Below are 20,547 nucleotides of genomic sequence, written 5' to 3'. Positions count from 1 at the left end.
ACATATATTCTAATTGATGTCAATTAGAAGTACACACATACAAACAAATTATTTATTGATATAAAAAAACAAAATGAAATTAAATTTGTGTGAAATCATTTTCCAGGCTAGTAGATGAACTTTTGCCATTGGTTCAAGAAAAAAATATGTCAATTCCTGAGTTCCAAAAGTTGCAAGAAAAAAACCCCTCAAATTTTGAGATTAACCTTAGAAAATTTCTAGCAAAAAACATGGAAATTTCTGACTTTCAAGAGTTGAATAGTTTCAAGTTGTTTCTAGAAGATTTCTAAGATTAATCTAAAAATTTCAAAGACGTTTAAAATGTAAATTCACCTCCTGCAGATAGAAACCATCAAAATGGCTGAAACAAACATGATCATGACTGTATGATAAACAACTAACTAGAGTTTTTGTAATCGCTCCACCAGATCGTTCCTGCCCATACTCTTTAATGTCTTCTTCATAGCTTGAAGAACTTCTTCAGGGCTGTATTGTTGCAGCAGCTGGTCCACCACCTTCCGTCTCTCTGCAGACTCTTTCAGTTTGAAGCCACTGGTCTGCTGTCCGTTCCTCAGGAACCACTTAAACCTCTTGAACTCTTCCTCATTCAGCTCATCCAGGATGTTCAGCAGATCTACTTTGAGGTTAGGACTCTGTTTGGGATCAAAACAGGGAATTTCCACCAACAGAAATGGACAAGTCGATTGGTTTATTTATCCTACGTCTCTCATTTGGAACGCTTTAATGAAAGGATGGTTACAGAATCTTATATTTAAATATTTTGCTGTAATAAGAACTTCTATGGTTGACTACTTCCATCCTTTAAGAAAAGAAGGTTGTGTATTTTTGCTTAAAAATCTGAATTATTCAGCCTGCTAAAAATGCCTAACCAGTTTATTGATTACTTATGAAATCTTGGTTTTATGCTCCTCTTCTTGTTAGTAAGTCTGAAATAATTATGAACTGAGAACAAGAAGAAGCTCACCTCTGACTGGACTGTGACACCTGATTGGACGTCATCTTCTGAATGACCTGGTCAGAAAGAGCAGGACAAAAACATTATCTAATAATCTACTAAAACAACTCAAAGGCATAAAGATCATGAAATACACATAGTTCATATTTCCTTTTGCTAAGAGACCAATGTGTGTGTGTTTGCCAATCACTACTCTGAATTCAAACCAAAATTACTTTTGAATTTCCCTTTGGGATCAATAAAGGATTTTTGAATTGAATTATTTTTTATTTTGTGTAACATTTAGTAAAACGTCCTCAGAGTAACAAAAACGGCTCAATGCTGTTGAATAAAAAATAAATAATGACGAGCTTCCAGTTCCTGAACTCTGTCTAATCCTTCTGTCCTCTCATCGTTGTTAGCGAACTGCGTGCTGCCATCTAGTGGTTAAAAACTAAATCACATTCAAGATATCCGTTTCCAAATTAATTAAAGATATAAAGATAAATAATACAGATTTTTACAGGAGACTTTACCTGCCAGATCGACGTCGTACTCCCAGACCACTGTTTCTGCTTCATCTTTGATTATTATCACCACTTCCTCTGTGTTGATGGGAAGACGGACCTCAAATGTTGGGTGGTATTGATTTCCAAAGCTCAGGTCGAACTCTGCGCTCTAAAAACAGAAAACAGTCAGAAAGTTTGTTCATGTTTCTATCAGAGCGTTTTGTTTCACCTCCATCACATCCCACTGTGACTTAATTTTTTTCATTCAACAAACTTTACTTTGTCCCCAACTAAAATACAACAAAAATATTAAGCAGTTCATGAAAGAACAAGTCTATAAAGGTAAGTGGAGCTTCTGTTGAGACACTGAAGCATTTCTACTACTAAGTTTCACCTTAGGTTGTATTTTATAGAGCTGTGAAGCTCTTGGACATGTGAGGATGTATCTCTGGTCTTTGATGAGTTTGCAGTTGGAAGTGGAGCTGATGAACTTACAGTTCCTCCGGTCTTTGCTGACCTGGAAAGAAAGTTTCCAGAAAACAATAAACTATGTGAGGAATCATATTAAAAATTATTAATAACATAGTTTGTTGTAAATATTATTATTCATACCTCGTACATTGGGATGTTTCTGGGCAGCAGAAACACGTAGAGCTTCTGGTTCCGAGCTCTCGGTTTCAGAGGTCCGAGGTACAGCAGCACTTGGCTTGGTACCGGATCCTTTCTCTCTATGAACCTCTTTAAGAAGTCCCAGACCAGACCAAACGCAGAAAAGTCAGAGATCCTCACGACAACATGAGTGTCAGTGATCTTCAGTGGCTCCAGGAAGTTCAGTCCATCAGAGAAAACATGGACCACAGACAGCAGGCCTTCACTGGGCAACACTGAGGTCAAACACACCAACACACTGATTTCTGCTTACAGCAGCAGCTTCAGATTTCACAGGTTTACAATGCAGAATCAATAGAACTCTGAATCAGACAAGTTCTGTAACTTACTGTCTGTATCTTGGCAGTGTGGAAGGTGGAGCCCACACACTGCTTCAGGAGAACAGCTGATGCTGTACAGGGGCCCAGCAGGGACCTTCCCAGTTGGTTGAAGGATGCTTTCATCCCATTGGATGATCTTGTAACACAGTTTGGCCGGTTGGGTCACAACAAACACCAGACCAGTCAAAGCGCACTCGAACACACCCGGACCTGGACACTGGAACCTGTAACACACAAAGTGACTCCATGAACACAACAATGAACAATAGCTGGGTTTGAGCCAATAATCAAGTATGAAATATACACAAAATTATATGTTAACATCAAATATATTCAGAATTATTTTGAGTGAAAAAGTCAACAGTGTTGTTTACCTGTATGAAACCTGCCAATTGTCAGTTTCCACTTGGGGTCTGAAGCTTGACGGAGCCTGAAATTTACAAACAACATCAAATATTTTCTATTGAAATCTAAAGTTATGAAACAAAATCTGAGCCAAATGTTTATCCTGAGTGTGTGTGTGTGTGTGTGTTGTCTAATGTTTGACTGTGGCTGTATCTCTCCACTGTGACTGACTGAATGACAGAGAAGCTTTGGAGTCCTCTGGACTGGATTAAGCAATACTCAGGTACTGGACATTTACCATTAGATGTTTATTCTCTCTTTCACATCTTTGGAACTGAAGTAGCAGTGTGGGTGCAATGATTCATAAACCTTTAAATCATTTTAATGCCACATTCTTTCTTTGAATTGTCCAACCTATTGGTGCCATTGAAACTGATTTGAATTCTTTGAAACATGGGATTATTCCTGTCTCAGATTGATGGTTGTTTTTTGCTAGATGTTTTTAAACGGCAACACTCACCTCGACCAACGTTGAGTCATCTGTCTGCATTTCCACAAGTTTGGGCTTTAAATCCTGAGACAATCAAATTTACAGCTTAGCAATTGAATATTGAAATGTAAAAATAAATAGTTAAAAAGTATGACATGAGAAATAATGTAGATCATTAGTGTTACCAAACACAATAATGTGTTTGGTAACACTTTGTTTGAAGGGGTGTGTGTAAGACTGACATGACACTGTCATAAACAAGACTGATATACATGAACCAGTCTTCATAAATGACTTTTGTTATATGTCTTTTGTTAAATAATGACACTTTTAATGCAAAGTTGTACTAAAACTTACATTAAAAGTCCATTAAAAGTGTCATTATATACAGAATTCTTGATAATGGTCATAACCTGTTAGAATATGTTCTCATCTTAACTTGTCTTTGAGTTATTTTGTGTTATATGTTCATGCATTCTAATTTACGTTGAAAGGTACAGTTGTAAGTTCTGCATCCTGTCACTTTCTGTTTATGTGCATGTTGTACTGCTGTTGTCCACTGGGGGCAGTGAGAGCAAGTTCGTGTGTGTAGACTGCATTGTTCTAATAAACAAAGAAGTGAAGATGTCGATAACTGGAACGTTGGCAATAAAGTGAACACAGCTATCTAACAAAAGAAGTGTGGTTCATTGTCAAACATGAGTACTGAACAAGAAAACGCAACAGGTTATGGGCCCAGGCACCGCACGGGAGGACGATGGGACAGACTAGTTTTCAACGGAGACGAAAACAACTACGAACTTTGGGAGGTAAAGTTCCTCGCTTACTTAAGAACGCTAGGCCTAAAAGACACCATCCTATCTACCGCGGACCCAGACGAAGAGAAAAACGCGGAATGTTACGCGGAACTAATCCAGGTCCTCGATGATAAAAGCCTGTCGTTGGTGATGAGAGATGCCGCCGACGATGGGAAGAAAGCTCTGCAGATACTACGCGGACATTACGCCAGCCAGGGTAAGCCCAGGATCATCGCCCTTTACACAGAGCTCACGTCCCTACTAAAGAAACCCGGCGAAACAGTGACAGATTATGTTTTACGTGCTGAAAAAGCGATAACGTCTCTGAGAAATGCAAAAGAGGTTATTAGTGACGGACTAATAATAGCAATGATTCTGAAGGGGCTCCCAGAATCATACAAACCTTTTGCTATTCACACAACACAGAGCAGTGACGATTTGACGTTCGCTCAGTTTAAGAGCAGACTTCGAAGCTATGAAGAGACAGAAAAGTTTGAAAGCAAACCGAAGTCAGATAATGTAATGAAAGTGGACATGACAACAATAAACTGCTACAACTGTGGACAGCGCGGGCACATGGCGAGAGACTGCCGCCAAAAGACCGCGCCAAAATGGTGCAGCTACCACAGAAGTACAACCCACAGTGACGAGACATGCAGAAGAAGATCGAAACGGAAAGATGATGCCAAGCAGACTTCAGACATGCAGGACAACCATGAGGAGGACCAGACCATGGTATTCAAAGTCAGCCGGAATCTTCTGTCTGACAACATCAGACTTAATGGAATAATGGTGGACTGTGGAGCCACATCACACATTATCACTGATGAAGAGTTGTTCACAAGAATTGACAAGACTTTTGACCCAAGTAGACATTACATGGAACTGGCAGATGGAAAGAAGATGAACAATGTTGCACTGAAGCGTGGTGATGCACAGATTGAACTGTTGAACTCAAAGGGGAGGTATGTTAAAGTTACTCTGAAAAATGCTTTATTCATCCCATCCTACCCACAGAGCATATTTTCTGTGATATCAGCTACAGCCAATGGAGCCAGTGTAACATTCACAGATGGGCAGAATGAACTGCTGAGTAAAGATGGTACTGTGTTCCCTATTGAGGCTCATGAGAAACTGTATTACCTCAGAATGAAAAGCAATAATGAAGGATGCATTGAGGAAAACTTAAATGACATGATGAGCAGAGATAAAGTGAAGCTAGCTTGTGATCTGAAAACATGGCATGAAATATTAGGACATTGTAACATGGCTGATGTTATGAAATTACAAAATGTGGTGGAGGGAATGAAAGTCACTGACAACAGTAAAATGGAGTGTAACATCTGTACAGAAGGGAAATTTATCAACAGCAGAAACAAAGAGTCAGATGTTAAAACGAGCAAGCCACTAGAGTTGGTTCATACTGACCTATCAGGACCTATTGACCCTACAGGCTTAGAAGGACACAGATATGCGATTTCCTTTACTGATGACTTCTCAGGATCTATTGCAGTCTATTTTCTGAAAAACAAAAGTGATGTGACTAAGGCAACAAAGCAGTTTCTGGCAGACTGTGCACCCTATGGTAATGTTAAGTGTCTTAGGTCAGACAATGGTACCGAGTACACATGTAATGATTTTCAAACACTACTCAGAGATAAAGGCATTAGACATGAAACGTCGTCACCATACTCCCCACACCAAAACGGAAAAGCAGAGAGACAGTGGAGAACGCTTTTTGAAATGGGAAGGTGTATGTTATCAGAAAAGGGCTTACCTAAAGAACTGTGGCCATATGCTGTTCAGTGTGCTGCCCACATTCGCAACAGATGTTATAATAACAGAACCAAAAACACCCCATATTTCTTGATGACAGGAAGAAAGCCCAATCTTTCAAACATGTGGGTATTTGGATCAGAGTGTTACTCATACAACAACCACCACAAGAAATTAGACTCAAGAGGGGAAAAGGGACTGTTTTTAGGGTACAGCAAGAACAGCCCAGCTTATTTGGTGTACCACCCACAGGCGAGAAAAGTTTCCAGACACAGGCTAGTAAGGTTCATCAAAGAAAATGGTGTTGACCAACAGACACAGACAGATATTTGGGATGAAGGGATCCAGGATCATAGATACACGATGCAGGCAAACAGACATGATGTAACACCCTTAACCCAGGATGTTACCCAAAATGTCACCCCAAGTGACAAAGAGGAACTTACTCTTCAAGGAACTCAAAATGCAGAATTTTCAGATGATCTCACTGGGAGTGAAATTGATGGTGATCAAACTCAAACGAAGCAAAGAGATCGTTATCCAAAAAGAGAGAAAAGACCCCCAAAATACCTTGAAGATTACCAATTAGATCCTAAGACTAAAGATGCAACACAAATAACTGTTGATCATTGTTACAGGGCTGTGCTTGGTATCCCTCAAACATTCAGTGAGGCTCAGAAGTCACCACAGGCAGACAGATGGAGACAGGCAATGAGGGACGAAATTGACTCTCTTAAAGAAAACGAAACATTTGAACTGAGCGTTCTACCAGAGGGTAGGAACACAGTTGGAGGGAAGTGGGTATATACACTCAAAGAAAAGGAAGGAAAAGAGATTTTCAAAGCTAGGTATGTAGCAAAAGGCTACAGCCAAACAGAAGGTATAGACTACCATGAAACCTTTGCTCCAACAGCTAACATAACATCAGTGCGAGCATTAATGCAGATAGCAGTTCAGAACAACCTTAAAGTACATCAGATGGATGTCAAAACAGCTTATTTGCATGCCCCAATTGACGAAGAAATTTACTTGGAACAGCCCGAGGGGTTTGAACAACAAACAAAAACAGGACAGAAATGTGTGTATAAATTAAAGAAATCTCTGTATGGATTAAAACAATCTGGAAGAAATTGGTACAAACTCCTGAATGATCATCTTGAACAAAACAACTTTGAAAGGAACCTAGTTGATCATTGTGTGTATAGAAAACAAACAGAAAATGACACGGTTATTGTGCTCATTTGGGTGGATGACTTGATCATTGCTGCTAACAGCATTGATGTTTTGGACAGTTTCAAAGAAACAATGAAATCAAAGTTCAACATGAAGGACTTAGGCAAGATATCACATTTTTTAGGCATTCATTTTGAACAAAAAGAAGATGAAATAAAAATGAGCCAAAAGAAGTACATCCTAAAAATGTTGGAAAAATATGGAATGTTGGACTGCAAACCAAGATCCACCCCATGCGAACTAAAACTTGATCACAAAGAAAATCGTGACTGCGATGAAACAAAAATAATGAATCCTACAGACTATCGTGAGATAGTAGGTAGTCTGATTTATGCCATGACCTGCACCAGACCAGACATCAGTTGGATAGTGAGCAAACTTTCCCAGACTTTAGCTAAACCTATGACAGAGGATTTAGTGAATGCTAAACATGTTTTGAGGTATCTGAAAGGTACTTGTGACTATGAACTAAGTTTCAAGAAAAACAATGAAGACTTGAACCTCATAGCCTACAGTGACTCTGACTGGGCATCCTCAGTAGAGGACAGACGCAGCACCACAGGTTATTGTTTTAGTTTAACGTCACAAGGTCCAGCCATTTCCTGGAAATCCAAGAAACAACCAACTGTGGCTCTTTCCACCTGTGAGGCTGAATACATTGGGTTAACAGCTGCTACACAAGAAAGTCTACATTTAAGTCAACTCTTAAATGGTATTGATAGCAAAAAGTACAGCTGTACAACGCTTCATGGTGATAACCAAGGGGCCATTGCATTGTGTAAGAACCCTGTGAACAGACAGAGATCCAAACACATTGATGTGAAGTATCATTTTATACGTGATGCATTGAGAGAAGGGAAAATAAATGTGGTGTACTGCCCATCTGAAAATATGGTTGCTGATATCTTAACCAAACCTGCACCAAAAGCAAAATTCCTGAAATTCAAAGGATGGTTTTTTGGACATTAAGTATTTGAAGGTAAAGAAGATGAGAACAAGGGAGGGTGTTAGAATATGTTCTCATCTTAACTTGTCTTTGAGTTATTTTGTGTTATATGTTCATGCATTCTAATTTACGTTGAAAGGTACAGTTGTAAGTTCTGCATCCTGTCACTTTCTGTTTATGTGCATGTTGTACTGCTGTTGTCCACTGGGGGCAGTGAGAGCAAGTTCGTGTGTGTAGACTGCATTGTTCTAATAAACAAAGAAGTGAAGATGTCGATAACTGGAACGTTGGCAATAAAGTGAACACAGCTATCTAACAAAAGAAGTGTGGTTCATTGTCAAACATGAGTACTGAACAAGAAAACGCAACATTTTGTTATATGTCTTTTGTTAAATAATGACACTTTTAATGCAAAGTTGTACTAAAACTTACATTAAAAGTCCATTAAAAGTGTCATTATATACAGAATTCTTGATAATGGTCATAACCAGTCATGAAAACTCCAGGTACATAACAGGCGTTATATTTATGACAGTATCATGTCAGTCTTCTGCACACGCCTTCAAATAAAGTGTCACCATGTGTTTTCTAATAGGAGGAAATTTTGTACTCAACTTGACATAAAGACACTGAGGATCCTGGAATCCTGAACCCAAATCCAGGATAGATGGGTTCAGTAAATGTGATTCTGAAGGTGTAGAGATGGACCAGGGAGCCAGAGGAGACTCTATAGAAGGACAGGATGCCGGCAGGACAGTCCACATACACTGCTACTCTGCTGCATGAGCCAGAGGAGGCGTGTTTTCTTTTGTTATTGTGCCAGACAGAGTAACTCTTATTAATATCGCAGCATCTCAGACTCCAGGACTGGTCATTCCAGCCAAACATACAGTTTCTGTATCCTCTCCTTCTGATCCCTCTGTAGCTCACTGAAACATAAACCACTCCGCACCACTCCACCTCCCAGTAGCAGCGACCAGTCAGACCATCACTGCACAGCAGCTGAGGCCACCAGCCGTCAAACCTGTCTGGGTGATACGGGTATGACAGAGCCTTGCTCACATGGGTCACCTTCCTGCCGTTATCAGACAGCTTCAGCTTTCTGTGAACTGTGTTTGAGTCAAAGGTGAGACTGCAGGAATCTGAAGGGGGAAAAAAAACAAAACACAATTCAGCTCCAGGCATAAAGACGTTCTAAAAGTTAAAGATATTATATTACAGTGGCATAGACACAGATTTAGAAAACGAGTGAAGATTAGAGACTCTTTTCACTCTGACTAGTGTTGGAGCTACCTTGAAATTAATTATGAAATGGACATGCAGATGCAGGTATCAAAGATACTCACTACATTCCAATAAATACTGGAAATAAATACTCAAATGAATCAGATGATGCTCAAACAAAAAAGCGAGCTCTAAAAGCTCAGTGTGCAGTCTGGTTTTCAAACCAGGACATTTCGCTGTCTGAAACTTTGAATGGATGGATGGATGGACAGACATACTGGTGTATTCTGGGGGGTGAAGCCTCTGTGGTGGGCAGAAATATGGCAATCTTGAAGGCTAGACTATCGTGAGCTGGAGATTTCTATGAGCTGCTTTTCATCCAACTTGTTGATGGTGCATCAAGAGTTTGGCGAGTAGGAGTAGTACAAGGTCATTTCAGTTTATTTATACGACGACAGCTCATTACATATCGTTGGTACTTTATAAAAGCAAAAACAAACAAACAAACAAACAAAAACAGTGAGTCCAATCATTTCCATCCCAGCTGATCCTAGTAAACAAACAATACAGTCAAGTTCAGTTCATTATTTCTGACGTTTCTAAGGAAATCCAGCAGATTGCTGTATTCACTCCTCCTGGCCAGCAGGGGCCGACAATCTTATCTGCATTTTGTGGAGTGGTAGTAGTCCAGCCTTTACTAGGGTTAGATTATGACTCCTCAATGTGTAATGGTTGAATGTGAGCCATTTTAAATACTTACACTTCCTTAGTTTGTCTCTCAACGTATGGACTCCAGCAAATCTCGTCCTGTAAGGAGGAGGAGGGTCAGATCATCAAGGGAAGCTAAAACAGGAGAGATATGATCTCCGTTTTTAATTTTCATCAGACCTCTCGTTGCGTTTTGAGAACGTCCTGCTAGTAAAGAATTACGGTAGAAATCCAAAACATTGTTAGCACCACTGCACCGATTCAAGTGGAGAGGATTAAAAAAAATCTGCTAAGGTGACGACTCCAGCAATTCTTAAAGTCCTAAGAAACAACTTCATTTGGAAACCAATGTGTCTCAGTCTTCGTTACAAGTCATCAGATAGATACAACCCAATCAGCACTGCTAAATATCAACATTCACTGATAATTTGTTTACATTCAGCCATGTTTTTATGATACTCAAATCCTTTTTAACTACATCCAACAAATGTGTCAAATTTTCAACAGAATATCTATGTATGTAATCAAGATCATGGATGTGTAAATACGTTTTGGTCCAATGACTCACCCCTGTGGTACTCCACAGTTTACACCAGTCAGATCTTGGATTATTTATCACTAAATAGCTGGCCTTTCATGTGCTAGTCCGGTCACACCATATTTAGATCACTTAAATAATATCATGTTTTTTTCAATAGCTTCCAAATGGTGTGCCCCATAGACTCAAGATCACTGTGAAATTGTTCTATAGATGAGGCACATTTATTTTTATTTCGTTTTAGGTCATATTTTATTTTTTAGGTTTTTCTTTTTTTTAATCAAACATTAGTATTTTATTCTTCAATAGCTTCTAGGTCATGTAACATGTTGGGCCTACTGACTCAAAATCAGCAATTATATTTAATATTAAAATTGTTTAAAATATTGAATACGACTTAAAATATTTGATATTTATATCAAATATTTATATTTCATGGAATGGCATGAATTGCCACTTTTTTGTGTCAGTTGATCACAAGACAATTTGCATTTGTTTGACAGGAGGGTTTGGTTTTGAAATTTGCCGACATTAGCCTTCATAAATCGGATCAAACTTGAGCGAAACGCCGCACAGCCCGAATATCCAACTTGAAGCCAACTTCACTGCGGTTATTTTTCTTCTCCATTCTGACAGATATTTTTGCCACTAAGGCCATTGAAGTGGAGTATTTATTTATTTTACAAAACCCATACTGACTGCTACATAAAGATAAACATTTTAAAACGGACTCAGTTACATTTTACACCACAACATTTAGAAACAGCTCACCTTTCTTCATAAGTTGGGACTTTCTTCCTCTCAACATCTGGTAGCTCTGTTTTCCTTTTACTTCCATGTCTGTGAAGATATTTGATGACACAAAGAAACCATGAAGCAAACGGGTGTAGAAAGTCTGTTCTCTGCTGAAATTCTTGCGATCTTAGAGGTAGTGATCTCACATTTTTCCACTTAAAGGGCTCTCCAACCACTTTCTCTTTAGTTTTTTCCTCTCTGGTTCTTTCCTCTCTGGTTCTTTCCTCTCTGGTTCTTTCCTCTCTGGTTCTTTCCTCTCTGGTTCTTTCCTCTCTGGTTCTTTCCTCTCTGGTTCTTTCCTCTCTGGTTCTTTCCTCTTTGGTTTTTTCCTCTCTGGTTCTTTCCTCTCTGGTTCTTTCCTCTCTGGTTCTTTCCTCTCTGGTTCTTTCCTCTCTGGTTCTTTCCTCTCTGGTTCTTTCCTCTCTGGTTCTTTCCTCTTTGGTTTTTTCCTCTCTGGTTCTTTCCTCTCTGGTTCTTTCCTCTCTGGTTCTTTCCTCTCTGGTTCTTTCCTCTCTGGTTCTTTCCTCTCTTTCTTCGCCCAGAGATACATGGCGCTGAATTCACGTCAACTCATCAGATCTTCAGTTTGAAGCTCCCGCTTTTAAAAAACACTGACTGGTGCAGATCAGGAAAAAAACGTGTCATTAGAGGCCATTCTGCAGTTAGTCGTGGAGCTCTGGAGTGAATGTCAAGACGAGGCGACCTACAGCGGGTATCCGCTCCGTGTCAGGCCGCCTGGAGGGGGGAAGGCAGCGGGGAAGAGTTGCGGCTCCTCTCCACTTCCTGGACGGGCAGCCCTCTGCTGAACAACAACTTGCTTTACTCTTGACAGGAACCCTGCATCTACAGTTATCCCCTGATTGCAGAATCAGACATTAAGAACTGATTACATTACCTTTATTTGGAGCTAATGACCACAAGTTTTGTGCTTTTTTTCCCCACCATCAAACGGCAACAACAAAAGGAAACGAAAGTAAATTCAAACACGAAAGGGGAGGAGTCTTGAGGAAGCAACTGGTGACATCATAAACTTCACGTGAAAGAAACTTTTCAGGATCCTCACATTCTTTTCTAAACCACAACTTATTTTCCTCACGACTTTTGGAGGATGTGTCAGGACCTTCAGCTGTTTGTGTTCCTCAGTTTAATTCTTTAATTAGAGCAACCTAGTTAGTCACTGTTCAGCTCTAAGAACAAATCAGAGACTAAGAAGTGATCTGACTGAAAATAACTTTTCTCGTCGGGTTTAAACAGAGCAGAAAAAAGAGAGGTTACCACTGTTTAAATCAGGGGTGTCCAAAAGTCGGTCCTCAAGGGTCGCCATCCTGCATGTTGTAGTTCTCTCCCTGGTTTAACGCACCTGGATCCAATGATGACTCATTAGAAGGCCGAAGAAGAACATTGACATGCTGGAAAGGTTGTTGCTACCATCAGGGAGAGAACTACAACATGCAGGATGCTGGTCCTATAGAGGACCGACTTTGAGCTCTTAAATGTTAGAACGTCACTAAAACCCAAAGGGGAACCCCCCCCCCCCCCACAAAAAAAAAACCAAATTGAAAAATGCTAACACTACTAAAACATCCGTCTTTGTCTGTTTAATCTATACAATATGTTTCACCTGGTGATGGAACAATTACTGAAATCAATGAACTTTTCAATAATATTCTGAGCAGGGGCGCAGCTACATATTTTTGAGGTGGATGCGAACATCTCACCGGCGCTCCCCCCACCCCCAGACATAAACTTGTAAACTTGTACAAGTGAGTCAAATTCTGTTAGCCAGTGTCTAGAATCTCCTATGAGCTGCAGGTTTTTGTTAGCATGTTTTCTATCATCCTTATAGCTTGATAGGAAGCCTTATCCAAACTGGCAATCCACATTAATAAAATGCTGAAATAATATTGACCACAAAACACTATTTATAAAAGATATCAACTTTTTTCTACACAATCGTAATAAACGTTTTTAATGTTCTCTTCACAATATTTATTTACTATTAATCTATTTGCATAATTTGTTCATTTAAATGGCCATCTATATTATTTTTTGGTCTCAAAAAATGACTGAGGGATGAAGAGACTGATGTCTGGTCCTTTAGGTTCTGCGGTTCCTCTCCTGACCCATTCTGTCTGGTATCAAACCCACTGGGTGCCACTGAATATCACTGACACATTTATTTTAATGTTCCTATTAAACTTCACTGTGATTGTTTAGCCTGTGTCTTCCCACTACAGTCTATTTTTGCCAGAGGTTTCATTTCTAAAGACGGTGTAGTATCGGGTGGACATTTTAAAAAGACGCTGCGTAGTGTCCGTCTCTAGGTAACCATGACAACAGCGTCAGTTCGTGGGGTCTTATTTAGGTCCCGCAACGACAATTTATATGACCCTAATATTTCCCGTGTTTTGTTTTGGTCATTATTATTACACTTATTGTTGAGATGTGTGTGACAGGTGTGTCTATCAGACATTTATAGCAATACGGAATAAATCGCGTCCCGTATTGGACAACCACCTGTCATTTTAGGCTAGCTTAAGCTAACCTTAATATTTACAACTCTCTTCTTGATACATTGACATTACTTACATTCTGTCTTTCAACCACTTTGAAAAGCTTTTCTTCGTCTCTCCAACATCTTTATCCTTCCCCCTCTTCCGTTTTCTGTTTTGTGCCACGGAGTTGTCGAGGCATTACTACAAATTTAAAAGAAAAAAAACGCGCCGCTGCCCAAGCTATCTGTATGGGAGGGGAAAGTGGCTGGTAGGAGGGGAGGGGCGCCTAATCAGTGCTGTTCCTCTGTTATTGATCTTTTCATACACAAACAGTTGTTAAGTATATAAAATGCTGACTGGGGGAAAAAAAAATCCTACATCGTGTTTGCGCCCCTTCTAGTGCAGCGCCCCAATGCGTTGCATACGCTGCATAGCCACCTTTTGCGCCACTGATTCTGAGGCAACTGAGAATCACGACATCATCATCATTGGAGCGTGACATGAGTAATCTTTGGTTGAAAAGGATAAAGATGTGAAATGATCAAAAGTTGATAAATATTGATGAGGTGATACAAATGCAGGGTTTAGCTGTTTGTTTGTTGTTGTTTTTTTCATTTTCACAAAAGAATGAGACAAAAAGTACCAGTGGTGTTTTACATCTATTGTCTGAGTATTAGATTGGAAACTTTGTGCTTTTTAAAAAAATATTTTGTCCACACTTTTTCCATCCTACCTTTGCAAACTTCTTTTTAGCTTTTCCTCCCTTCCAAAGCCTAAAAATAAAAAGGTGGTTCTTGCAAAGATACATTTCGAACTGTAAATATTCATCAAAAATGACAAGCTATGTATCATTTGTGGCTCTAAACAAGTTTTACTGAACTAAACGGAACTCAAATATGGCTCTTTGCAGATGGCTGCTCTAGACTGTACAGCCTGAACCCTTATAAGCTTTAATTTTCCACATTTAGATCAACAGAATGAGTCTGGCCTAATTTTGAACCTCGTTTAAAGAAGGAGTCAGTAGAACTTTGGGATGCTACTGAATATTTTACATGATTAAGGAATATTTATTACTAATTTTAAGGCATAAAATCAATCTATTCTTAATTATCATATAGGGTTAAATATATGTAATTACTAATATTTCACAAGATTAAGTAAAATTATTTGTGAGATTTGACTTGAACTCAATAGATATGCAGTAATTTAGAGAAACCTCTAGCTGTGAATGAGAGGAATGAAAGATCAAGGATCAGCCCAGGTGGGATGTACGGTGGAAAAGTTTATTCTGAAGTGACTCAGAGTGAAAATAAATACAATTTTTCAGGGAGGCGGGATCTTCTGGCGGTCTGTCCTCATCGTTTCTCCAGCTCCTTTGGCATTGCTGGGCCAGTGATGATGGGACTGAATGAGGTGGCGGTGGGAAGGGAGGGATCCACCCTCACTTGGTGAGCGGTCACCCCTTCTCCCCCGTTCCTCACCCCATGTGGCGAGAGGCGACACGCCCCGGGGGGGAGAGCAGAGGTGGAGTGATGGGGTCTACAACGAAGAGGCGATGTCCTGAGAGAGCAGGTTTTGAGACGAAGTGGAAAGGAAAACAAAATAAACAACAAGATGGGTTCGCTTCAACATCCCTTGTACATAGTCCTTGTCTTTCCTTGGTTGGTCTTTAAAACAGCGTTGGTGTCCTGAACGCTGCTGGGCGGTCTGTAGGCGAGCTACAGCTTCTTCAGCACTGCTGCTGCCGGCCTCTTACACAGACATGATGTGCTTGACGAAAGCTGAAGGAGGAAGTTCAGATCATTAGCGTCCTGTCACGATAAAAACCAAACCTGGAAGACAAATGGCTTACCCTCATAGTGTACACTGCCGTTCTCATCTTCCTGTCCGGCCATGAGGGCATCAATCTCAGTCTCATTCATCTTCTCTCCTGTGGAAGCACAAGGTTCTGTCAGCGTCTCAATTTCTACTTCGCTAAGCAAACTGTGAGCGTCTAAATTTACCCAGAGTGGACAGCACAATACGCAGCTCAGCGCCCATGACGGTTCCGTTGCCCTCCTTGTCGAAGACACGCATACCCTCAACGTAGTCGTCGTAGGTTCCCTTGGGGAGGGCATCAACCTGCTTCAGCATGGGCAGGAAAGCGTCGAAGTTCAGCCTCTTGTTGGCCATGTCTGTTGGTTCACATCGCACTCATGTTAGGGAAACACAAGACAAACAGCTGGCACTTCTCTAGAAGACATCTGGCCTCTTACCATCGGCAGAGGGGTTGCCAAGGATCTTGTTAACGTCCTTGTTGGTGGGGTTCTGGCCCAGAGCGCGCATGATATCGGCCACCTGGTTGTAGGCCACCTGGCTGTCACCAACTCTATCAAAGAGACCAAAAGCCTCCTTGAAGTCTGGGGGAAGGCAAGAAAATCCTTTGAGTTAAATGTTTCAGACTCATCGTTGGGTTTTCTATGACTACAACATTCTTGTAGGCGACAGCTGTGTGAAACCAGGCAGGATTGAGAGATTAAGTACTCTGAGCTGCATGCTTTTGCCATTGTTCGTGGCTAATTGGATGTGACAGCTGTATCTGAGCAGAGAAGAGGAAAACCAGGGGCCACACAAAGGTTTGTCATCTCTACCAAGCCCATGAGGAACTCAAAGTGACCTTTTTGAGAGATTTATACTTGCCTAGCAGCAACAGCTGTACCACCCCACCCTGACCCCTCCTCATTCCTGCTTGGAGCAAACTGATATACCCTGACAGAGACACCAAGGCCATATAGAGACTTGGGTTAAGAATGCTGACTGAGGCGTTACCAACGCCTCCTTGGAACCGGACTAAAACACCCTGGACACTGGACAAAGTCTGCCTGGACACATCTTTCAACAGGTGACCACAGGGATGAGATCTTGACCTTTGACTTGGGGATTAACACGTCTAAGACACTGCTAGGTCGTCTTAGAATAGATAACCAAAGACAAGACGTTGGAATCTTCTACAGCTGACTCTGCCACTCGTTGGGCCGGTAACGTGAAAATCTCAACCAAATGACCTGATTACAGGAAGATATTTATGAAGTTAAGGACATCTTCTGGACTTACCCTCAATCTGGTCCGGTGTGAACTCTGTCTGTCGTATAAAAACACACAAAAACAAACACATGAGAAACAAAATAAAGCAATTTCATTCCAAATAAAGCTGAAGGTGATGGATTTCTTGACTCTGGTTATTTCTTAAATCCCTGATGACCAGATCAATTTTTTCATTCTCCTACAAACTTTTGAGAGAGTAAATCCAGACCAAGAAACTCCATCGCCCCCCTACTGAAAACGTCCAGAATCACCAACACACCATTTTGGAGAGTAGGAGCACGGAGGAGCGGAAAGGAAGGAGAAGAGAAGCTGAAGTCCCGAGACAGAGTGGTCCTGAGCCATGGTCAAAGCCCCCTTATTTATGTTCGGCATGTGATGTCACTCAGCTCCTGGCGAGGGAGGAGGGATCGGGTGACACGTTGGGACATCTTTAACTTTCTTAGGGAAAGCAGAACCGTCTCCCCTCAGAGCCTTTAGAAGGGGAAAGGCTATTTTTAGACCCTGAGATTGGATTTATGACGATCTATTAATTGGGAAAGGGTTAAATTATGAAACTTGTAGTTGGAGATGTTTCTGGAAGACTCTTGATGCAGGGAAGAGGCGGCAGACTCATCGACCGTCTCCAGACGGGTCGCTGACCCGTTCAGCTCGGTTACTAGGTGGTATTTTTAAATCAGACAGAACTCTCCTCCTCATATGGTGAAATGACGGCAGGGGGAAAAGCTGCCGAAACGTTGGCTGCTCTCCGGCAGGTATGGAGCTGCTGAACCTGGCAGCTAGACTGGAGCCAAACTGGAGCTGAACTAGAACATCCTCCATATAGGTGCAGAGTAAAACCCAACAGTCATCCAGAGAACAACATGGATTCTTTAGGTTTTAATAAACAGCCAGAGAACATGATGTCCAGAGGGAACATCGATGTTCTACGACACTGAAATGGCCTTTGACCTTCCCTTTCCTAATGGGCTCTGCGGCAGAACAATAATAATTTACAATACTTGCACTCAGAGATACTAATCATTGCTTTTCAAATCTTGTTACAGATTCTTACCTGGACTTTGACTAGGCCAGGGGTGTCCAACCTTTAGAATCCTAAAATCCAGATTTTTTTTTTCTCAGTCTGTCTTATTCAGACTTGTTTACATGACATGAATGTTAAATGACCCTCAGAAAAAAAGACACATCTTTTCATAAATATTTTAGAAAATTTGTCATTTTTAAAGAACCCCATTTTCTATATGTGTTTAGGTTTTAAGACATAAAAAAAACTTGAAGAAAGTGGGATGTTGAAATGTATGGAAAGTTAGATAAAGCAGTTTCCAATTTATTGATAGTAAAATAAATCTAAAACAATATCGCTAGTACTTTTAGTGTCATTCTGTCATGCGAAATTAATTCATCATATGAAAGATTCAAGGAAAACAGCATTTGTTACAGTAATATTTAAAACATTAGCTCATTCTTTATCATTTTAAATTGAGAACCACAGGCTGGAAACTGCAACAAGTCTCTATCTGTTTTCTTGAGACAGCCAGCTTTTTAGTTCTTTTAAGATCAACCACAGCATAATGCTGCTGCCCCTGTGTGTTGATTTGCCGCAAACTTCAAAAGATTTCTACAGTGAAATAAGTTTCTCCCACCTGGGCTGTTGGCTCCTGCAGCTCCTCCAGAGACACCAGGAGACTCCCGTGATTAACCCCTTCAGGAGAACGGCCACGATGTGTCTTAGGGTATCTGGAGACGTTCTTTAACTTGTATCTAAAAATGCAGGAAAAGAGTTTCCTAGGACAACCCAAACTACTCTGAACCTCATCTGAACAAGAGATAAGTTGATCACTCATCAGGTCTATGAAAAGGTTTAGACTTTATGAGAAAAGCTGACTGAATGGAGATTCTAACATCCTGTTGACTGAGAGATCTCAATATTCTCTGTGTTTTCTATGGCTTTTCCCAAAACAGCCTTTGTGTTTTAATATCTAATCTCTGTGATAATAGTTGATTTTTTTTTGGTGAGAAACATTTATTGGTTCCCTGGGTCTGACCTACAACAAGTAAATGTTTGATGGACAATCAGTGGTCATACTTATCCACACAGAAATCCTTATTTTCAGACAATGAAGGATTTACTTAGTGTCTACTGTAAACCAGAATCTGCATGAATATTCAATGTTAATGTTGCAAACTTTATTGATTCTTTTGACCACATGGGAACAGACACATTTCAACTCAGTTCATATTTACAAATATTTCCTCACACTGTAACAGAGCGGTTGGGGTCCAGCAGGAAGGCGAGTGTTAGAGGACATTGGTAGGAGCAGCAGGCGCGTCCTGCGGGCCACAGATGAGCTCTATTTTTACCTGCTGTCCTGCAAGACGTGTTGGGTTTCTACAGCCTCTGCTGCAGTAACTGCATCTTTGCTGCACGGCGGAACCACAAAACAGACGGGTTTCTGGAGAACAAACTCAACTTTTTGAAACAAATATTCAATCAAAACGGATTAAAAAGCTCTAGGTTGTTTGGGTCATATTTAATTTTCCCCTTATGAGCTTTAATATTAAATCTGGCACATTTCTGTGTTTGTTTTCTGGTTTATTAAACCGATCTGGCTGTGAAATAAACCCCTAATGTTGGGACCAGGTGTCAACTTTAACGCCTTCCCCTAATGACTCTCTGCTGCCACCTGGTGGACTCTCCTCGCTGGTACTGCAATTACAGGAAACTTTGCTGCTTTACAAGTAGAGCCTTTAAAGTGTTATTACAATTTGGCAAAAGAAAAATATACAACTTAGTTTTTAAAATCAAGACTTTAGAACATTTAGAAACAATTTTCCCCCCATTTGTATTCTGGCAACTAAAAACGAACAAGAATGGTCTGCGTAGCGCCACATTGTGCTGCGGGACTAAAGATGATGCGTCTCTGCATGCGTACGACAGCAGGCCTTGTTTCTGCACAGGTGTGGGGAGTGAGGGGGGGGGGGGGATTACACCTCAAAAGCTGGAAACTTGGCTTTCATTGGCTGCAGAAGGTCTGCCAGGAAGTAGATGGTGCCCGCCATGCCTGCAACCAGAAGGAAACATGTTCTAGTTCTAACAGCAAAAAATCAAAACAGAAGACGGACAAGAAAAAATCGAATTCCTATGAAAATGCAGTGTGAATGCTGTAAGCTGAATGTTTTGCGGTTGACTTCAAATGCCTCTGCGATTTTCACCAAAAAGACTTGAAAGAAATGCATGAAAGACAGGAGCAGAAGACAGTAGAAACCTGCAAAACTGTTACGGAGCTCACTGAACAATTTCAGTGAGTTCAAAAACCTCACACAGAAAGTATTAGAAATGGTGCAAAACAATGTTTACGAAGCTAAACTGTACAGTCAGCTTATGAGCGACAATTAGCAAAAAGCTAAGGCTAGCTGATATACTAATGATAGCATCTAGACTAGCACTAACATATGAAACTACAGTAACATATTCTATGCACCATTCACACTAATTTTTGCGGTTCGTACCTTCGAACAGAGAGTAGGGGGTGTCTGGTGTCCGGCAGCCATGGCGACCGTAGTTCATGCACCAATCTGCAAACTGCAGAAACATTTCAATCAGAGGGCTGGGAGCGGCCGCTGTGAGTCTGACTGCTGCAGCTGCTTTGAACCAAACTCAAGGTC

General features: G+C 40.6%; 3 protein-coding genes across 14 annotated transcripts in view; all 3 read right to left on the bottom strand.

Moving 5' to 3' along the window:
• Nucleotides 1-34: 34 nt before the first annotated feature.
• On the bottom strand, nt 35-12,564 carry LOC122827218. 3 transcript variants are annotated; one of them, XM_044109911.1, is made up of 14 exons: nt 12,201-12,564; nt 12,013-12,107; nt 11,452-11,920; nt 11,282-11,350; nt 10,025-10,071; nt 8,656-9,182; nt 3,319-3,372; nt 2,828-2,883; nt 2,463-2,677; nt 2,077-2,348; nt 1,859-1,981; nt 1,492-1,633; nt 986-1,032; nt 35-653 (listed from the first exon to the last, which is right to left on the bottom strand). In XM_044109911.1, the coding sequence occupies exons 3-14, from the start codon at nt 11,853-11,855 to the stop codon at nt 402-404; spliced, it is 2,208 nt and encodes a 735-aa protein (XP_043965846.1). In that variant the 5' UTR covers nt 11,856-11,920; nt 12,013-12,107; nt 12,201-12,564; the 3' UTR covers nt 35-401. The 3 variants fall into 3 exon arrangements, with proteins under 3 accessions (XP_043965846.1, XP_043965844.1, XP_043965845.1); XM_044109909.1 differs by having other exon boundaries at nt 12,013-12,104; XM_044109910.1 differs by having other exon boundaries at nt 12,013-12,564.
• Nucleotides 12,565-15,062: 2,498 nt separating this feature from the next.
• On the bottom strand, nt 15,063-17,282 carry mylz3 (myosin, light polypeptide 3, skeletal muscle). Its single transcript, XM_044109907.1, has 6 exons — nt 17,144-17,282; nt 16,894-16,921; nt 16,056-16,199; nt 15,804-15,974; nt 15,653-15,730; nt 15,063-15,581 (listed from the first exon to the last, which is right to left on the bottom strand). The coding sequence occupies exons 1-6, from the start codon at nt 17,144-17,146 to the stop codon at nt 15,553-15,555; spliced, it is 453 nt and encodes a 150-aa protein (XP_043965842.1). The 5' UTR covers nt 17,147-17,282; the 3' UTR covers nt 15,063-15,552.
• Nucleotides 17,283-19,053: 1,771 nt separating this feature from the next.
• The window catches only part of lancl1 (LanC antibiotic synthetase component C-like 1 (bacterial)), a 48,873-nt gene continuing 47,379 nt past the window's right edge, over nt 19,054-20,547 (bottom strand). For all 10 annotated transcript variants that reach the window (XM_044109898.1, XM_044109904.1, XM_044109902.1 and 7 more), the window contains 2 exons: nt 20,392-20,464; nt 19,054-19,943 (listed from right to left, as the gene is read on the bottom strand). In XM_044109898.1, the coding sequence (XP_043965833.1) occupies nt 19,867-19,943; nt 20,392-20,464 (150 nt within the window). In that variant the 3' untranslated portion in view covers nt 19,054-19,866. The remainder of the gene's footprint in view (nt 19,944-20,391; nt 20,465-20,547) is intronic.

Source organism: Gambusia affinis, linkage group LG24 (assembly GCF_019740435.1).
Source record: "Gambusia affinis linkage group LG24, SWU_Gaff_1.0, whole genome shotgun sequence".
Classification (NCBI taxonomy): domain Eukaryota; kingdom Metazoa; phylum Chordata; class Actinopteri; order Cyprinodontiformes; family Poeciliidae; genus Gambusia; species Gambusia affinis.
The sequence above is the reverse complement of the archived record's forward strand: the minus strand, read 5'-3'. Positions and strand labels throughout refer to the sequence as shown.

Coding starts and splice junctions, on each gene's coding strand:
- mylz3 (XM_044109907.1), bottom strand. Junction 16,200..16,893: donor CACACCGGACCAGATTGAGG/GTAAGTCCAGAA, acceptor GCCTTCCCCCAG/ACTTCAAGGAGGCTTTTGGT. Junction 15,975..16,055: donor TGGCAACCCCTCTGCCGATG/GTAAGAGGCCAG, acceptor GTGAACCAACAG/ACATGGCCAACAAGAGGCTG.
- LOC122827218 (XM_044109910.1), bottom strand. CDS start 11,855: ATGTATCTCTGGGCGAAGAAAGAGAGGAAAGAACCAGAGAGGAAAGAA. Junction 3,373..8,655: donor CCTCAGTGTCTTTATGTCAA/GTTGAGTACAAA, acceptor TGATTGTCTCAG/GATTTAAAGCCCAAACTTGT. Junction 654..985: donor GTGTCACAGTCCAGTCAGAG/GTGAGCTTCTTC, acceptor GATCCCAAACAG/AGTCCTAACCTCAAAGTAGA.